Source organism: Dermacentor andersoni, chromosome 7 (assembly GCF_023375885.2).
Source record: "Dermacentor andersoni chromosome 7, qqDerAnde1_hic_scaffold, whole genome shotgun sequence".
Lineage (NCBI taxonomy): Eukaryota > Metazoa > Arthropoda > Arachnida > Ixodida > Ixodidae > Dermacentor > Dermacentor andersoni.
This window is the reverse complement of record NC_092820.1, coordinates 152,107,516-152,128,763: the sequence shown is the minus strand read 5'-3', so window position 1 is coordinate 152,128,763 and position 21,248 is coordinate 152,107,516. Positions and strand designations below refer to the sequence as shown.

General features: G+C 47.1%; 1 protein-coding gene across 3 annotated transcripts in view; it reads right to left on the bottom strand.

Annotated features, from left to right (window-relative positions):
* Positions 1-21,248, bottom strand: part of kst (spectrin beta chain, non-erythrocytic 5 kst) — a 209,241-nt gene that overhangs the window by 98,177 nt on the left and 89,816 nt on the right. For all 3 annotated transcript variants that reach the window (XM_050180730.3, XM_055072201.1, XM_055072203.2), the window contains exon 2: positions 6,840-7,040. In XM_050180730.3, coding sequence (XP_050036687.1) covers positions 6,840-6,959 — 120 coding nt within the window. In that variant the 5' untranslated portion in view covers positions 6,960-7,040. The remainder of the gene's footprint in view (positions 1-6,839; positions 7,041-21,248) is intronic.

Below are 21,248 nucleotides of genomic sequence, written 5' to 3'. Positions count from 1 at the left end.
CATCCTGTGAACAGGAATTGCTTCGCTTTCAGTAATTAAAAGTGTGATGGAAACACGTGCCAAAAGAAAATATACTTGACTGTGGAGGCCTCCCTGGCAGGGTCAGTTAGCCTTGTTGCATCTTATGAACATCTGTTAACATTTGAATGAGAAAGTACAACCAGCACATTTAAGAGTGCACCTTTTAAATCAATATTTGGAAAACCATGGGGATTATATTTCACACCTGCCTACTTGCAACGCCTCTACCATTTATAGGAACGCATATTCCTGCATGGTATCGCGGCACCATGAAGTGCAACTTTTCTTTGTGTAGACAAAATAAAAACAGATAAAAAAGTTTAGTTGCTATGCAAACCATCTGAAGTTGTTGGTTTCTTTTTCTGCTTCAGCACTTATGCTGCTTCTTCAATGAATAATATTTCACGAACAAAAAATTTTAATATAAGTACAGCTTACACTTTAAGAAGAGTAGGTAAATGTTACTCTGCAAATACATCACATCTTCGTGCAATATGTTGATTTTTGTTTTATTAAGCATACTTCTTTCTACATGCGAAGCAAAACATTAGAGCTCAAAGGGCACAAAGAGAGAGGTATTGTCATATCACGTGAACTCGCATCAGAAGATTTTACGATACCTACACCTATCTGTTGGGTTCATTTAAGTGTATAGAATGCTGTCCACGTTATGCACCAACTGCGCGAAGACTTCTTGTCATCATGTTTGTCTCAAAAATATTGCAAGTTTTTTTCCGTTTCAAAGAGTCAAAACCGACTCTTAAGTGCGGCAAACATATTGCCGCCATATAAGCAGCCCCCCCAGAAGCAGCCGAGGCAAGCTAGTGAACTTGAATGTCCCCTCAGCTTTGCATGTTATCATTTGTCTTATCAGAGGTATCGCTGCAGTAAAGCTGTTGAGCAGATGGGAGGCAACACAGGTGCCCTAAACATCCCACGTTTTAACGCAGCCAGCATGCAATAGGAGAGTGATAAGAACAGAAAACCATGGATTACAGAGTGATAAGGAAATAGCTTTCCGACCGCTCCAGGTATTACAGTCACACATGTCAAATTGCTGCAAATGTATTTGCTAGCAGTAACTAAGGTCACGTCACAACCTCCACAACAGAGGAAGAGGCTTTTGACCAATTGGTCAAGAAAGCCCGCTGATACTCCATCGCCAACATAATGATCATCATCATATCTATCTGTGCCCTCCACTGTGGAAGATGGCTTCTCCCACTGATCTCCAAGAACTCTTATCTTGCATCATCACAGTCTACCTCATGCCTGCAAATTTCGGAATGCAGTCGGAAAATTTAATCTGACACCACCCTCAACAGTGTTTCCCTTCATTTTCTGCTAGTCTAATAATCCATTGGTTACCTTCCTACATATAAGATGGCCTGCCCAAGATGCGACGATGCATTGTATTACCAAATGCATGCAGCTACATTGATTTCAGCTTTTTATTTAATTGCCCACGACATGTGTTTGTGTAAGACAACTTATAAATAACAACGCAAACATGTCCGACTTGCTAACAAGAAACATTTCAATCAGCATCGATCACTGCTCACTCGCTTCTGTCTTTGACTAGCTCATTTATTTGGGAAAAGAAAGGAGAAATGATAAAAATAAAAGAAACTAATGCAAGACATTTTAAAGGAAAGCATGAGGAAAGAATAAATTTCAGTGGCAGCTGCCACTAAAGCATAACAAAAATACATGTAGCCCATTTTATGACATGGTTCGTAATTCCAGGCCTCTACGAACCATATTGTAAGATTAGCTATTATGAAATAGCCCATTGCAGCATTTGCAAGAAATAAAAGACGAGAGAATTAGCCGAAAAGAAACAACTGCACATAAGTGGAGTGAATAATCCAAGCCCCTTTGGAGCACCTTTTGGAGCAGCTAAAACCTCACTTCATAGCTGCGAACCAACTTTTGAAGCAGTTAACACACACGTTTCCACAAGCAAATATTTAGTCTAAGCTACAGTACTTTTGCCATGTCCTCCAACGAGAATAGGTAAATGTGCACGCACATGCGTATGCTTGTCTAGAATTCACTTATCCCTCTTCACTTTCCTGCAGAGAGTTATGGTAAGCTGCATCTACCAAGCAACAACAACTGCGATTTGCTGACTCATCACGATGCTACACCTTTTCACGCACAGCGAAGGCGTTGCTCGGTCTGCTAGTCATAACCACGAACCTAATCCAGTATTGTCCTTCTGTTCAGCATGTACTTACTGGCCCCCAGAGGTGTCATGGACCACTCACCTCTGAACTCTCACAACCACACAAAATGGCACTACAGTTATGGGAGACTCAAAGACGGATTTCGAGCGCTCGTTTACTTTCTCCAAAAAACTGCCAAAACGCCCTCTTGGTGCATGCTTGGAGCAATTTATGCAATTTATGCCGAAATGTAGCAGGATTAATCGACTCGGAAATTTTCTTGGTTCGGGCTCATGCCCACAGCGCCAGCTTGTGTAACTCATGATGATTCTCCAAAAATCTTCAGTGGTGATTTAGCGACAAATGCGAGGGAAATGCATTAGGTATTACATCACACTTCTTTGAGGTCCTGGATCCATGATTTAGACCGCATTCACCACCCTGCAAAGTCTTTTTCAGGAGCTCACTTGACACATGTCCTGCCTCTTTGAAGAGCAAAGTGCAACTGACAGCAAAGCAATCGTATCACTATTTGAAGCCAGTGCAGCTACAGGCACCCCAGCAACAGAACGCTAACACCTTGGCACTTGGCAAAAGAGTGTAGAGCAAGCAATTGAATAATAAAGGCAGTAACTGCTGCCAAATATCGGTCAGCGTCATCTCAGTTTTCTGACCGAGGAGAAGTTATCTTGACAGCTGGCAAACAACTCCTCTAGAACGACCACTTGCGTGAAAGAAGGACACTGAGCAACCATGATGCATTGTTTCAGAAAAGATAAAGCAAGGCTGTGACAGTTAGATAATGTGTGATGACAGTACAATGCACAGAATGCTGGAGTAGAACACCAGTGCTACATTGAACTGATCAGGAAGATTGTCTATCAGCTTTTTCAAGAAACACCATGGTGTGCAAGCCAAAGTATGCCAAGGGATTATCCCAACTGCTTGCAAATGCCATCAGAGTAGAATATACCATTTAAATGAAACAGATCTATGTATAAAACTTTGGCCAACATAATGACAATGACATCTGTACCATATTTTCTTCTCCTTATTCTATTTGCCAGTGACAGAGTGCAGTTCTGACTAATTGGAGGAGTTACTAGAGGAGGCAGACATAACTTTCACAATAAATAATAATTTTCAGTTTGCTAGATACAAGGAACAAAAAACCCCTTTGTCTCTACAGCACAATTCTTAAAGCATATGAGGAGGGACCCAAAATAAGAACGAGATATCTCCATGGAACTCTTCGTAATTGTACTGCTGTGTAATGCCCACTAGGTCAGTGTAGGTGGATACTTCACAAGTATCCATGCCGACGCCCTCATAAAATGCCTTACGGGTTCGTGAAAATTATCCCGACTGTAGTCGCACTACTCTTGCAAAATTGCAACATTTATTTCTAAGAGACAGCACATCTCCTGAAGATTTTGATTCCTCCTTGGAAAAACTACCAAAGAAACAACTGAAATGCTTCTAATGACATTTATGGAGCAAACACAGAGCCACACACGAGTTTTTGAGTGGTTTGGGCATTTCCAAGAAGAGGAGTGAGCATTAAACGCTCATTCTCATTTCGGCTAACCTTCAACCAGTCGTACCTATGAAGAGGTTTGACAAAAACCCAAATAGAGTTGTCGCTACACGACTGGCTTAATTTCAGAAGCTGCTGGCACGATTTGGAGCCCTTGTGAATGGTTTCCAAATGTGGAATTAGGCACAAGATGTGCTGCCACAATGATTATTCCCCATGTGCTGACATAAGACAAAAAAAAACAAAACAAAGGTTGCTTGATTGATCTTGTGCCAGGATTTAAAGAAAGCAAATTGAAAGTGACCTAGACGTTTTTCCAAAGATCATCACAGGTTACAAAAGCTGGTGCTATAGACATGACCCCGAAACCAAGCAAATTTCAAGTCAGTTGAAGACTCGTTCTTCACCAAGACCGAAAAGAATGCAACAAGTGGACTCGTGTGAAAATGTTGATCATGTTTTCCTTTTTCTTCCTTCTTTGGCACTTTTGGAATTGTGCAGGATGAATTTGTCTTTTCTGGAGATACTTCCAATCAGCAATTTTACTAGGAGATCTCAAAGCAATTAAGAAAGAATGTTCTAGGAAAACATGCAAAATCCTGGAATGTGGGCAAATGGTATCTCCATCACGACAGCACACCAGTTCACACTGCTTTAGTAATGACATGGTATTTAGCCTCTGAGGAATGCGCTGGCATTCCCCATGTACCCGTTTATGAAACCGAGCTCTCTGCGATTTTTGTCTGTGTTCCTAAAGGAGAAAATTCGATAAAGGAGAGATTTACCATTGTGCATGAGGTGAAGACAACTTCACGAACAAAAAACTGTTTGTGTAAGATTCAGCGAGGGCAGTGCAAACCCATCAATCATGAATGTATGTGCTCACTCACTCCCTCTCCATAAATAAGAATTGTCATTCCTGAACCACTTTCTTTTGGGCCTAAATAAGTGTGTCCATGCTTAATGGGTTGCTGCTGCCTTTGCTAGAGCACGCACAGAGAGCCATTTGCAACGCTAAACATGGTGTTTGCACTGATTTGGGACACGTCTTCTATGAAGCCTTTTGTGTTTCATATAACACCTCCGAGACGTGTACGCATGCGATATTTTACTTGCGGTGGCAAGTTCTAGTTTGTGTTTGCTCAGACTTGGGTCCCCTTGTGTGAAGCCTCTTGTGCGTCATATGTCTAATCACACAAAAAGAGAGGCATAAAAAGATGCAAACGTGTGCATGGAAACCTCGGAGGCAGAAACGACCATTTGCCAAGTGCACACAAGATGGCGCCACAATACCATGTTGCAGCAAACACAGTGGCTTCATCAAAGCATGTAGTATCTGTACCTTGCTGCACGAGGTCTATTGTGGTAACGCACCTTGATGAGATTGATGAGCAAGAGTGTGTATGTGTGCAGTTCACCATGTGCAAGGGAGACCTGAACTTGTTCAGTAGCAGTTTTATCAAAACAACTTTAAGCGCTGTTTGTCTCATTTTGAACCACAGTGCAACATATTATTCCGCATTTGCCTTGTACTTTTCATCTCTCTCCTGTCCGAGTTCTTTTTTTTTTTCTACACCTCCCATGGAAAAAAGAGCAAGTGGATGTATGAAAGAGATCCTGAAAGGATAAGCCTAAGGTATAGTATTAACCTTGATCAAGACCTTTTATAGGCATGGATGTATATAGGGCACTTCAACAAGCATGCTAATGTTAAGATAAATGTTAGCTAATAAATAATAGCCTTGACAAAGTCAAACGTAAGAGTTTGTTCTCACAATTTTGTAATAATGGCTTAGGAACAATACAACAGGCCTTTTTAAATCATGGATAGATCAGCAATGTATGCTTGCTACCATGGTCTACTCCACTGCTTGCAGAAGGCAAATTTGGCATAGTTTCTTAGAAAATTTACTAAAACGAGCCTTGGCACACAATGGTTTGGCTACCAGCTACCATGGGAATGATGGGTAGTACATGAATTTGTCTACTATTTGTGCTTGTAGCCTCAGATGTTCTTGTGGTGTTATTTATTATGCTTTAACTTTCTAAATTTCCAAGCAATCACATTATTCTAAATGCATGAGGGCAACAAGCTTTTGTGCACGTGTATAATCATTACAAATTGCTGCATTCATAACGCAATAATTTGTTGAAGTGATCAACTTGCAAAGTCACAAAGCCATTTGAAGCCAAAAGGACCAAATTTAGTCAAATCCCTGTACTACCATCATTCTCATACTAGCTGAACTTTTTTTTTTAGCTGAACTTGCAGCACCTGTAGACACTAGGGTCAGTGACAAGCTATAAGAATGCAGTGCAAATACTGCAGCACTGTGTAACCTACAGACAATTTTCATAGATGCACCAGCCAGTTATGTTTTCCAATTTCCGTAATGTCATAGAGGAGGTGACCTTGTTTCAATATCAGCATCCGTAAAGGACAATGCTTTCGAGTATAGAGGCACAGAGAACTGGTGCAGTGTTCTGGTGGGCGGAGCTTGTACCGAGTTCTTATACTATGCCACCGTGTAACTCACAGACAATTTTCATAGATGCGCCAGCCAATTACATTTTCTAATTTCCGTAATGTCATGGTGGAGGTGACCTTGTTTCAATATCAGCATTTGTAAAGCACAGTGTTTTCGAGTGTGGAGGCACAGAGAACATGTGCAGTGCTCTGGGGGGCGGAGCTTGTACTGAGTTCTTATACTATGCCACCATGTAACCCACAGACAATTTTCATAGATGCACCAGCCAATTACATTTTCTAATTTCCGCAATGTCATGGTGGAGGTGACCTTGTTTCAATATCAGCATCCGTAAAGGACAGTGTTTTCGTGTGTGGAGGCACACAGAACATGTGCAGTGGTCTGGTGGGCGGAGTTTGTACCGAGTTCTTACTTAGGTTTCCACACCGAGAGTGCTACTCGCGGATTCTGCCACATCGTCAAATTCCGTAATGACAGCATTTTTAGCCAATCAGAGAAGCCATAGCAGTCTTATGGGCCAATCAGAGCTGGCAAGATGGCGGAATTCATCGATGCCAGGAATAGCACCAGGGAGCGCAGCACCTTCTGCAGAAAAATCAGTGCAGCGACAGCAGACAGACTGACCTTCTGCAGGAAGGAGTTCATCCACTTGGTGAAGGTCTTCTTCTGGATGTGTAGGCGTTCCTCCTGAAGGGCCCGGATGCGGCCCTTCTCGAACTCCATGGCGTCCGCTCGCTGCGACATGCCGATAGCTGTCGCCGGTCGCTCCCTTGTCGCTCCTTCGCTGGGCCGCGTGCCGCTACCTCATCGCAGCGCCCGCACCACCTGAAACACACACGCAAAGAAAAGGAGGAGGTCAGCCGGCGATGACGACGCAAAGCCAACGTAGCAGACGTACGCTTATGTCTCTTGCGCAAGTGCGTCGATCATCGAGTGCTCAACCGTCTCATGGGAGGCCATGAAGCGAGATATTTCGCAGATAACGTCGCGCATTATCGGCGTCGCTGTCAAGCATAGGATAAGGCACGGATGGATGAAAAAGGCAACATCCTTTTGTTGTTGCGGTCGTAACAACAAAAGTCGTGCACCTAGACGGCGCCTTATGGCGAAACTTCAGGAATTCTTGGCCTCGCGAAAACTGTGCCTGTCGTGTACAGCTCGCAATTCCCGTCGTCACAGCAAAAGTATCCGTGGTGTATCGAGAGGCACTTCTCTTGTATGAGCCAAATCCGGTTGTGCTAGTGGGCCACCACCGTCATGACGACAGAATGACATGTAGTATTTTGAAACGGTGTCCCTTGCTCATGATCGGCGTGGCATGTCCATGTCTAAACTTACGTGCACTCTGTGGGATGAACTGATTTATTAATTTTGACTGGTTATAGTGCAAATTGTAATTCTGGCACTGCCATTTAGTAAAATTTATCAATTTTTCACCCATTTATATCGATCTGATAGTCACATAAACCGCCGCTGTGGCTAAGCGCGAGGTCGTGGGTTCAATTCCCGGCCGCATTTCACAGCAGACGAAGTGCAAAAACGGTTGTGCACTTGGATTTAGGTATACTAATTATAACTTATTCGGATACTTCCTCTAAGGCGGACTCCTTCGTCATAACGCACTGAGCAGCTTAAGGCGTCAAACCCGTCGATTTAATCGCTTAATTTTTACTGGCACAGTTCGGACAGCCCGCTCACGCATCTCAGCGGCCGGTTCTCCGGTTTTTATCGCTGACGCAGTAACCAAAGGAATGCACTAGCCAAATACCTTCTATATATAAGAAAAGAAGACTGCGGCTTCACGGCATAGCTTATCAGCTGAGTAACAAAGCCACACAGAAGCTATTGCACGCTCTCTACGCAAGCCCGCCGACGCTACTGCTGCTCACCATGGCATCCGAGATCAGGCGGCGCGCGCAGCGCGCAGTCAGGTCTCGGAGGCCATGCTGTTCATCCACCCCACTCCGCTTCAGACTCGAGGCGCTCCGAGTACCTTTGTTTTACTTTCCGTGAGGCAATAGTGCGGTCACAGACGTCTCGCTCCGCGCGTTTCGCAGTGCAGTTGTTTACGTTCTGCGACACTCCTGTACGGAATAACTACTTCATACGTTACAACTACAGGTCGTGGACGTAAGGTTACGTCGAATCACGTGCTGTTTTTGTGTACCTTCGTGCTTCCAGTAGGTGACGTACTATGTTTTGATAGTCATATCATAAGAAGCCAACAAACACTGACACCAAGGACCACATAGGGGAAATTGTGCTTAATAAATCAAATTAAAGAAACGATAAATGGAAATTAAAGTGGATGAAAAAACAACTTGCCGCAGGTGGAAACCGAACCGTGCGAAGCGTGCGATGCTCTACCAATTGAGCTACCGCGGCGCCGTTTTCCCATCCACTTTCTGGGTATTTATGTGTCCTAGTAGAACCCTGGGAGTGTTATGTAACGCTCCCAGGGCACGCGAAATGCGAAGGTTGTGGGTTCGGTTCCCACCTGCGGCAAGTTGTGTTTTCATCCACTTTAATTTCCATTAATTTATCGTTTCTTTAATTTCATTTATTTTTCTCATTTATGTTTTGATAGGGAACGCAAGCGGAGCGCGGCCGCCGCCGCTGCTCACAGAAACGTGTCATTCCGCTCGTTCGACGGAGATCAGCGACACTTCCATGTGGTATATTACGTCATATTTGGCGACGCAAAGGTATGCTAGTTAGTCTTGTATCAAATTAAATGACGCATGCCTGCATCTTTCTTGCACACAGGTGGCGCACTACTTTTTCGCCGCGGATGCGAACAGAGAGAAGTCTCTCTAGCCATAGTAGCAATGTCTCCTATGTATGAAATCGCCTACCGTATTTACTGAAATATAGGTCGACCTTTTTCTTTTTCTTTTTTCGAAAATGTTACCTAAAATGAGCTACCGTCCTTCGTTCGTGACCAAAAAATCTCGACCTGCGTATTCGCGAAGAAAGCTAGCAAAAGCACCGAGCTAACGGAGACGCTCCGTCGCACCCACCGTAAAGCCAGTCTGGAGAGAATACAAACTGGCTTTTTAAGAAATGCTGCATATCCCACGTACTCGACGACGCCAAGGATGACGTTGTTTGGGATGCAGAGGACAACTGCGAAGCATCCGAGGAGGACGACTTCTCGTCGGCAATTCCGACGAGGATGCAGCTTGTGGCATATCGACTAACGATATTCACTGGCCGAGCTTACGGCAGATAAAGGCGTGTCATCATCAAATATTTCGCTTTTCTAAAAAGGTATGGGTCGACCTATATTCGAATTACATACCTTTATTCTTCGTGAGTTCAATTTATGGGGGTGGACCCATTTACGAGTAAATACGGTACTAAACAGTGCTCGAAACACCTAATCAGACAAAAAAAGGGAGGCTATCTTCAAAGTAATGTTCATTTGGCTTTAATTACAGTGCTTCCCGACATCTTGTGCTGTGCTAAAGAAGTTGCGCTTTGCAGTTATATTCACTGTCCGCAGGCGACGCTACAGTTAGCAGACCCTTCCACGCTGTTCGTCAATCGCTGTGTTTGGGTTTTGAAACGCAGTTCTTAGAGCGGTGGACAAGCTTTCATATTCTTCCTGACACCAATTAATCACGAAGATTTGCCCCTGCCGATGACACGTGCGTGACATCTGGCATATGACTGAGGAAGTAAACACATATGAGAAAAATACATAAAACAAACTCGACGGAAGCAAGTGTTTCTGTGCCCTTCGCGGAAACGTCTGGCAAGAAATATCATCGACAGGCTGCAAGTTTGTAAACAAACGAGCAGTTAGAGGGAAAACGAGCAGTTAGAGGGAAAACGAGCAGACGACCGGACTACGTTGACACTTTCCGGCTTTTCACCGACTTGAAAAACAATCTTTACAAATTAACCAAAATGATCAACGCGTAATCATTTTCCGTCTATTAGAAATTTGGGCCATTAAAATCTGTAAAATATTTATTTTTCTCGCTTTTTTTTTTTTTTTTGCCGCACGAGATGCGACGGCATCACTGCCACCGCCTCTTCGTGACGTCACGAAATACGCGCATTCTTCGTCTGCATAGCTTATACAGACGAAGAACGCGCGAAGTATGCCGGATGTCCGAGAAACGACCTATTTCACCGGGTATACGTACAGCTCTCGAGTGATATGGCTCCTGCTAAAGAAACGTTTGGACCCAACTTCTACTGCAGGCACGCCGTTATCTTTGTCACAGCAAGCTCACACGGGAACGCGCACGCACAGCCCCTTATCGCTGTCTCCATTGTTTGTAACAAATGTTATGGCATGCGGCCGCGATAAGCGACGCCGACTACCGCGTGTTCGAGAGGCGCGACGATCCGTGAAGAGCCGCGCGTAGTCCACCAAGCAAGTCACGGTCGGACAGCCACGAACATCGCAACCAACGGCCTAGTCAAGCAGAGGTTCAGCCACGTCGCAACGAACAAGTGCAGTCAACCGCAGAAGTCGGTTATTAAATTAAGCCGCGAAGTTTAACGTACCGGAACCGAACAGTGGATTGTGACGGACGCCGTAGCGGGGGGACTCGATCAATTCTGACCACCAGGAGTTCTTAAAAATGGTACACTAAAGGAAAATATTAAGTCGAGCTATATATCGATACATAATTCGTCATTTTTCTCAGTGCCAATGTGCCACTTTGAGCGTAGAAAACTGCCGCCGAAGGCCCCGCTGCTACTTTTAAATTTGAACCGCCCGCGCCTATACGGACGAGTTGACGTAATCCCCACGTGACCTCTCTCTATGCCGCTATCTGTGAATCAGTCAGTGCTGACGTCACACGAGAGGTACCATAGTCCACAACAGGTGGCGCCACTCCGACTTTCATTTTCGTCCGTTTTTGTCGCTTATACAAAAACGCTGTTCTCGCTACGAACGATAAATTCGCTATTACAGAAGCCCTCTTTCAATATAGCTCGACTTGACATTTTCATTTAGTGTGCTTTTATAACATGCACCGAAAGCACGATACACGCAGAGTTAGTGTAATGTGCGTTTTATCTGTTAGTGTATAGAGCACTGTATATAGTAGCCACATACAGTAACTCTAGGTATAAGGTCGTCTTTGCATTCCGACCCCATCGGAATGCGGCAGACGAGGCAGGGAAACGAACCCTAACCTCGAGGTCAGCAGCAGGACGCCACAGCCGCGAGTTAAAAAATACGGCAAACTCCAGAGACGTTTTGATTCAATCACGTCATCGCCGAGCGATGACGTGGTAACAGCGGTAATTCGCTGAAGGCAGTCACAGACAACGCGCGCGTGATAATGTGCTCAGAGGGGAACACGGGTCTAAAATAAACGCGAGCAAAAGGGTGGAACGAAGGGACATGCACATGCACCATCTGCGTTCTAATTGCACGTCTTAATATGGAGAACACTGTTTATAGCGACTCACTTGGAAACCATCAAAAGAGCGGGAAAAACCGGCAATTTTTTTTTCCTGTTAGTTAAGACCCTCTCAAAAGCCGTAATTATAGAAGTTTTAAATTCTTTCTATCGATTTTTTGTTGTTGTTGCTTTCAACATACTTTCTGTTGATGTGCGCAACTGAATATCGCGCGCGATCGATGTATGCAAGGCTCAGGTATGACGTGTAACTCATCGCGATATGAGTCGAGAGCTTTTTTTCTTCCTTGTTGAGTTCCAGCTGCTGCTTCAATCGTGGCGCAGCAGCACCGCATTGAGTCTACAGAGCAGCTAACGACATCACGAAACGATCGCTGGGCGATTACGTCATTTAGCGAGGGTAATCAAGAGGGTTTGACGGAAGAAAAACAAAAACAAAAAACAAAACAAATGAAAAACTAAGCCGGGAGTACGTATATACTCACCTCGCGGTCAGAGCCGGTCCGAGACGGAAAACGAAAATCGCACATCAAAAAAACACGGCACGACTTCGGCGGTCGTCGGGAACGAAGTCGTCAGGAGCTCATCAACAGAGAACTCGTCAAAGGAAACGCAAGGAACTCTCGACGAGTAACGTAAATGGTCTTGTCTTATCAGAAACTGAGCAGAAATGAGTCTTTTATTTCATTTATTTATATTTTTATGCGGGTGCTTCAATGTCAGTCCAAAGAAAAGTCGACGGGAGGTCGTAAGGCATTCTGGGTGGCGTCTTTTACATGCATTTGTCTTGTTTGCTGTACAATAACCAATAGTGCATGCGCACTGAGGCATTCGTCAGCACTCCGCCGCAGCGTCAACTTACAAAAGAGAAAACGAAATACGAGTTCTATAGGGCAACTTGACAGTGCTGTATATGCTTCATGTAGAGCGAACGCCCCAAGTTCCTGTTCAATATTTTCGTTTCATTTTCGCACGTCTCAGCTTTACACGACTAAATGTGAGTTCGATATGCTGCGAAATTCGATATATCAGGAACAGAGGGCTCAGTTAACTGCGGTGTACTAAAAAGAAACAAAGAGCATGTTCGCCGGGAAAAAAAGTACCGTTATAAGGCGAAAAATCGATAATCCGGTTATGTCCGTGCAACTGCCGTGCACTAGTAGACAGGACACTGCGCGTGTCCGGCGTACGGGAAAATTCGGTATATGTCCCATTTCGGCTGCATGACTCCAGCGTACCGGATAAAACACTACGTTCGCTATGCGGCGTAATTCGATACATACGGTTTCGACATCGCGTGTGGCAGGAAAAAAAAATCTCATGTTCCACGTACGGCAGAATTCGATCATCCGGCTTCGTCCGCACAACTGCGATTCCGGCCACGGCGGCCGCATTTCGATGGGGGGCGAGATGCGAAAACACGCATGTACTTAGATTTAGGTGCACGTTAAAGAACCCCAGGTGGCCCAAATTTCCGGAGACCTCCACTACGGCGTGCCTCATAATCAGAAAGTGGTTTTGGCACGTAAAACCCCAAATTTCTTTCTTTAACTGCGATTCACTAGATTACGGAACACGGCGCGTTCGCTATAGCGCGAAATTCGGTACATCCGATCTCGACTGCAGCGCATATACCGCGCTTCAGCCTATACTATGCACGAGGGCGTGCCTCCTCGTCGAGAAGCCAGCAAGCAGGGGGGCGTCTCAACGTCGCCCCAGCTCCGCACGGCTGGAGCGAAGACAAAGTGAAAAAAAAAAAAAGAAAAAAAAAAGAACGCTCTCGGAACTGCGCCTCGGGCAAGGCCGCGCTGCCTGGGCATGCGACGATTAGCACGAGGTCGCACTCGCGTGCCCGCTCTGCACGCCATGCACAGATGCCGCCGCCGCCACCGCCACGCGAGTAATTGCGGGTTTCTGCGTGCTGCAGCAATGAAAGCCGGCTGGAACGGATTAAGTGTCGGGCGCGGGAGAGAGAGAGAAAGACGTTGCGGCCAGGAAGGACCACGGTTCCGTGACGGCGACGCAGGAAGCCGCGGAGGAGGTGTGAAGTGTACACGCTCGTTCGCACCTACTACTAAGACGCGCCTTTTATAGGTAAAGCACCGACGCGTCCGGTAAAGACGAAAGACTCGAGCGCGAAGGCGGAGAAGAACAGCCGGAAAACACGAATGTTGTATATGGAAGAGCGGAAGTAAGAAGGGGAAGCAACGAAGTGGACAGTGTACAAAGGCTCATTTCTAACCGAAGTTTATTTCAAACGTTTACGGAAGCGGGGGGGAGGGGGGGGGGGCGCAGTCAAGAGGCAGATAGAAGGGGCATTCAAAGCCGAAGCATGCGAAAGTTGCAAGCCCCGAAGGGTGCGAACTTTCCCTCAGTAGTTTTCACGTGACGTCACGGACGGAGCTCTCGCCTAGCTAACAAACGAAAATGGAGGCGACGATGACGTCAATGCACCACATGATCAGGCACACACTGGTCCTTTCTTTTTCTTTTTTTGATATACGGTGACTGTTTTTCACAGGAGCATCACTGTTATCGCTTTTGAAGCTCGGCGCAAGACGCGTCTGTCGTGCTGTCACGTTTCTTGTTTACGCCTCCTTTCGCCGTGCTAGTACTTCAAGATAACGACCACGATGACGTTATTGCAAAGCTATCGCGCGCGCGCGATACCAAGCGACAGCAGTTATCTGTTCTGCTTGCGTTTCCTGTCTTGGAAACTCTGCGCTCACTACATGCACTCTCCCGTCAAGGTGGGTGTATGTCCGTAGAGTTTCCTGCAATTATTACTAGACGCAACTCTGGCACTGCGATCGTTCAACAGGGATCGAGCCTCTATAATAGCGCTGCCAATGCCAAAAATGGCATCGAGTCACCCTACCCTATCAGCCACCATGGGTATGATGGTTAGTACACGGATTTGTCTGATCTTTTTCCTTGTGGCGTTGAACGTTCTTGTGGATTCGTTTATTACGCTTTATCTTGGCCTAAATTGGCCTACATTTCAAAGCAATATATGATTTAATTATTTTTTATGAAGAAGGCAATAAGACTGAATGCGCATAATCGCTGCTAATTCCAGTGGTTTCGCTTGTCCATGCCTCCGTGGCGTAATGGTTTTAATATCGGGCTTCTGTGCTAGTTTTCGTATGTTCGAAGTTTGCCGTCGGACTATTTCAGTAATGTTAATTTAATTATCAATGATGTCGCACTTTCTTGAAAATGATCAGCCTGCAAAGTCGCCAAGCCGTTTGAAGCCTGAAGGACGGAGTTTTAGGCAAACTCCATGTACTAACCATCATTCCCACAATGGCTGAACCGCCTTTGCTTGCAGCTCCCGCACACACTAGCGCCGCAGTTTCGCTCTAGTAATTATTGTATTAAGCTCTGCGGCTATGTCATGCTGGTAACGCGTATACCATTTGTGACCTGGCGCGGTATTCTGTGTCCACCTAGTGGGTGACTATTTCGTCTGCTGCAGAAGTGCGTGCTGTTTGGCTGGGGGGGGGCCTGCCTCCTTCTCACACTTAACGCGCAGCCCAGACAACCAGAACCAGCAGACGAAATGTACATGTCAACTGGGTGGACACTTACATATTAACCCCTCCACCCCCCACCCCCCCCCATCCCGTCCTGGAAGTACCCGGCGCGCAGAAGTGCAGTTCTTGTATTCCCATTGTGTGTACTCGCGTTTCGAGACGCAGCCCAGCCAATAAGAAGCAGCAGACGACATGGACATGTCCACTAGGTGGACACTTACATAATAACCCCTCGCCCCCCCCCCCCCTTCCGGTTCTGGAAGCATGCAAGGCGCCCAGAAGTGCAGTTCTTGTACTCCCATTGTGTGTACTTGCGTGCCGAGAGAAAGATGTAGCAACGACGGTCTGTCTCCAACAAGCGGACGCCGTTCCGCGGGTTTCCAGGAAACAGTTTGGAAAACGAAAGGAGGAGGACGAGGCGAATCGAAGTCGCACAAGCGAGAGTTGCGACGGTCGCGACCTTGAACGGCCGCGAGACGACCGCACCCTCCCGGAACTACGCGTTATAAATGTAGCCCCGTCTGATGACGAAATGCTACCACGTAACGCGGTAGGCACGAAACGCGGCTCGCGCCTCGTCTGTTTCGCAATGTCGTCTGCTTCCCATTCAACTCGTTTCGTCTGCCACAAAATTGCTTATGTCAGCTGGCCTCCTAGTCTTCTCCGACCCAGTTGCATCTATGAAATACTGAACTACATGTTTGCCGCTAAATATATGCATACTTAAAAGGCATACGGTGAAATACTGACGACGACGCAGACAGTTGTTTCTAACTTTTTGTTTGTGTATCTTTAGCGACAAATGTTTATTTCAAAATGCCAACTGATATTGCATCGTCGACGTTCGGAGATGGTTTATATTATTGTGTACTGGACAGTATACTGCATGCTAGAGTTAATCAACAACCCTGACGAGACGAAGAAAGCGAATCGTAAAATCATAGAAAAATTTGCCATATAACGGTCACCTGGGCCCCGTCAAGCCGTTTTCACGGCTTTTAGCCCAGCGGACCTTCCAGCAAATTGTCTGTCTGGTAAATAAATAATTTCCGTGCTTTTACATACCAAAACTACGATCTGCTCATCAGGCATGCCGTAATGGGGTGTGAGGATTGTGATGATCTGGGGTTCTTCAACTTGTGCCAAAACATAAGCACACGAGCGTTCTTGTATTCCGCCCCCGTCAAAATGCGGCCGCCCCTACCGGGATCGAACCGGCAACCTCGAAGTCAGCAGCGCGACACCATGGCAAGCTATACGGGACTGCGCCGTGTGAAACGCATCCACAGGAACACATGACAGATAAGAGATCGCGCGAAGAGACCTCAACGACTGATCGGGACATCAAAATTGGCACGAAATTAATTCCCAAGACCCTTTTGTAACAGCCTCTCGCTTTAAATGGCAAACGAGCAGAGCAACCCTAAATCTATCACCCTCAGTACTATCTATCACCCTCAGGCGCTATCGGTGTTGGTCGTCTTAACCGGCCGAACTGGTAAAGCCGCGGGCATAGTAGGTAACTTTACTAACCTGGCCTTTAACGCATGTTACAGTTCACGGAAAACCGAGATGCCTATGGCAGCAGCAGTGTTGTTAGCGCCACCTTGTGACGCTTCCCTCAACCACAACGCGTCATAAACGTTCTTCGCTACGTCAATATTCGCGCGTAAGCGGAGAAAAAGAAATCCTGATGGCTGTTGTTGACTACGAAGACAAGCGCTGCTTGCCCGCTGGTGCGGGGTAGCATCGACGATGATTGTGTCAATATAAGCGAATTGCCCGAACAAACGAGCGAGCGAGCGAGCCACAGCTACCCCCCCCCCCCTCCCCCTACGCTTTCCTCGTTATTAAACCCATCCGTTCCGGAACTCCGCGCTTCTGGAAGGTGGACGTTCTCTACGGTCCTGGCTACAGGCGAATATCTTGGCATTCCGTTACAATGCGTTGAGCCGTCTCCGGGCTTTTGCTGCAGCAGAGTCATGCCTCGTCCTGTCGCGAATGTTTGCGCTCCGGTATATTTTTTTTATCCTAAAGCAGCCAACTGTAGTACTACACTCTAGCTCGGGCCTCACGACGGTGGGCAGTACACCCGACAGAGTCGTCGAGCCAGAGAGACGTTTCTCTCGGCGGCGTCGTATGCTGCTGCACGGAGGTGCACCATATATAACGGTGGGGCTTCACTTCCGCGTCGCTTGCTCCAAACATCACCTCCCCCCCCCCCCCTACCCGCGCTCACAGTCAGTCGTCTGCGCTTCCACCCCCTCCCCCCCTCCGTCCTTTTTTGTGGGAGGAAAAGAAAGGCGGACGTGTCAAACACAAAACGGAAGAGAGAGTGCACAAAAGGGGGAAGGGTCGTGAATGAGCGGCTAGCGAGAGAGGTAGAAAAGCGGAAAGAAAATGGCAATAAGAAAGAATGAGACATGCCGGACGCATTGTTGTCCGCCTGGTCGCGAGACAATAAGAGAGTTTGACCACCATTCCCTCCTGCGTACTGCCGGGAAGACTACCCTATGGCAGAAAGCGAGAAAAAAAGAAAGAAAACAAAAGAAGCACCGTTGTTTCTTTTCCTTCGCAGCATTTGAGAGAGGTGAGGGTAGGCGGCTATACGGCCGTCTCTCCGCTGCAAGGAGCAAGGCTTCGCCCCAGAAGCAGGTTACGCGGTTCCCCATAGCTGCGTCTCTTTTTCTCTCCCTACGCTCACACCATCACCATGCGTACCTTCTCTCTCCGTTTTTCTTTCTTTCCTGTGCATTCTGATGAACAGTTCTCCGGGAACATGAAAAAAAGAAAGCAGAAAGACAGCGGATGCTGGAAGCGAGGGTAGCGATGATCTCCGACAAAAAAGTAAAGGGGCGACGAGACCAGACGGATGGACAAAAACGTTCCGCGTTTTTAGAAGACCAGAACGGAAGGCACGTGAAACTAATAAGTGAGAGACAAAGCGAGAGAGACTGCGGAACAACCGCGAAACCTGGCGGCCTGTCGTCCCTCGTCTGTCCAACCCTCTAGCGTGTAAAAGAAGGAAGCGGACGGCACCAGAGCGTCTAGCGCTCATCTCACTGAAGCCTATCTATCGCTGCTAAGTGACCGCCGAAAGCTACTGCGGCAGCCAAACGGAGGGTCCGTTTGACCAGCCACGCCGTTTTATTTGTCTCTCCAATCGCCACTTACGACGGGGACACCGGAGAACCTGTTCGGTGCTATTCCTTCGGAAAAAGAAACGCTAAGCGCGCGCGCACACACACACACACACACGCGCACACACGCACACACACGCACACACACACACACACACACATACACACACGCGCGCACGCACGCACGCACGCGCGCACGCACGCACGCAGGAACTTGAAAGCAATGTCCCCATCTTCTTTCGTTAAAGGAACTGTCTACGGCTCGGAACACGCCTTCTTCGGACTGTGGTGTGAATGAGATTGTTTGTCATATTGACAAACATTTTACTTCCCCGCGCTACAGTTAGGTTGCAATAGGGCAGTCTGTATGTTGCCCTGCTGAATACTAGGCTCCTCACCAGGCGGAGTGTGTCTCCCTCCTTCGTGGTCGTTCCTCCGTAACTAGCGGCACGTCCCTCACATTCAGAAGACAGAGGAAGTGTACGAGTGTGTTTGTGTAGACACTAGACTATGATGCAAAGAAGGGGTAAAGCGTGCAGACACGGGCACAAGAGAAGAGAAGAGGACAACACGAACGTGGGCACGGACACAAGAGAAGTGGACAACACGAACGTCCACTTCTCTGGTGTCCGTGTCTGCACGCCTTACCCCTTTGCATTATGAATCCTTACCAACTAGCTCAGCTATCTGTCGTTCTAAACTTATAGACTACACGTTTGTGTGTGTACGCGAGGCCAATGGGGGGAGGGGGCGATTGACGAAGAAGATCGGTCACGGAGACAACGCTGCGGCAAGAGCGACGCGCGGAGCGAGCAAGCCAGCATCGGAGAAAGCGCGCGTGCAATCGGGTCAACGACCTTACGCACGCGTGCACGTGCAAAGGAACGCCGTCGCGTCGCGACCGACAAGCGGTGCACCGGTCCTAGCTTGCTGCACGTCTCGCGGAAGCTGGCCTGCCGACTTGGCCGTCAGTGGGACGCGACACCCTCGGCTTGACGCGTTGGAATAAAAAAAAAAAAAGAAAAGACGTTTGTAGGAAAGCTTTCCTTTAAGCGAAAGACACCTACACACATTGTATATGGAATGAGTCGCAGCTTTTTGGGGAACTAACTAACTAATCGCTAATTGTCTCTGTTTCGTTATATGTGAATAAAAGCATTAAAAATAATTATAAGGTTTTACGTGCCAAAACCCTTTCTGATTATGAGGCACGCCTTAGTGGATTCCGGAAATTTCGACCACCTGGGGTTGTTTAACGTGCATTAAATCTAACTAAGTACACGGGTGTTTTCGCATTTCACCCCGTCGAAATGTGACCGCCGTGACCGGCATTCGATCCCGCGACCTCGTGCTCAGCAGCCCAACACCATAGCCACTGAGCAACCACGGCGGGTAATAAAGGCATTAGTGAGCGAGAATGTGTCGCGCCTCTTTGTTGTGTGCTGCTTTTCTGCATAAAGTGTTAGATGGCACGCAGCAAGTGGACATCCTCAGCTAGAAGCGTATAATTATATTACGTCACGACATCAATATAATTATAACTCCTAATCTTCCTTTTTTCTTTTCCTCCCTCCACGGCATTACGGGTATAATAGATAGACTTGGCTAAACTTCGCGCTTCTGGCTTCAAACGGCTTTGCGACTTTGTAAATTTTCAACAGAATATTGCGCTACAAGCGCGGCCATTCAGAACGAGTACGCGTGCGAGCAGAAACTTATTGCTTTCGTGCATGTAGAATAATACAATCGCTCGGTAATTGAGAAGCATGAAATGTATTAATGCCATAGGAAGGTCTGAAGCCGCAAGCGATAGGAATAAGCAAACCCATTTATGCTATACACATAATTCTTTTCAAGGCAGCTGAACTATCGCAACTAAACTATCGTCTTCAGTAAGCTTTGTAGGAAGCTCAAGTTTAAATCATGGCCTCCGAGATCGGCCCGGCGCACAGCGCGCGTGGTCCGATCTCGGAGGCAATGTATGAATCCATTAACAGCGAAAGACCCCGAGGCGGATCAGCGCGGAAGAGCGAGCGGGCGGGCGAAGGAGTGGCCCCGTTTTCCGTGACACGACACACAGGACAGACAACGAGCTTGTCCCGTGAAGAAATGGGCTTCGTCTCTCTCAAAGGCCTGCGACGCCATTCTGGAACGTCGCTGCGATAGCGCACGGCGGCGCGTTGCCCAGGAGGAAAAAAGGCACAGGAAGAAGGAACAAGAACGGCGCGGAACATCAAAAGGAAAGCGCGCACGCATCAAAACACCGTAAAGCGTCACCAGAAAGCGCGCGACGCGCATGCGCCGCAGCCGTGAGCATCTCAAAACCCGCAAGAAGAAACGGTTTCGAAGAACTGCAGACGTACGTGCGAGCGTACAGACGAAAACGCGGCGAAGCAGACGGACAGCAATATGACGGGAGAGAAAGAGAGGCCAGACTATACATACCAGGATAGGATCACACGGACAGAAACACCTAGCAGACTATGTTATAGATCAGACGAGAAAGACGGATGATAACCCAGAGCAGGCCATGGAGAGCAGAATAGACCAGACACAACGGACATACACATACAGACAAAAGAAGACGATGGAGACAAATTAGGTTAGGCCAGTCTATATGTGTAGGAGGCTATGGCCAGACGATGGAGAGACCAGGCGGACAGACCTCACTATAGGCCAGACCAGACCGGACAAAACGAGACAGACAGATCAGAATAGTGCAGAGAGAGCCCGACATAACAGGTCCCGCTCGTAACAGACGGAACAAGCAAGCATCCACGTACTCATGAGTGTAACAAACCCGCGAACAGGAACAAGGAAATTTCGTCTCTCCTGAGATGCCGATAGCGATGATAAATACCACCCCGCCGGCAGCTACGTATTATACGAAACCGTATTAAACGGTACAGATAGACGCAGTGGTCCGCTTCCAAATTCACTTTCCCGCCGAGAAGAGGAAACAACTGA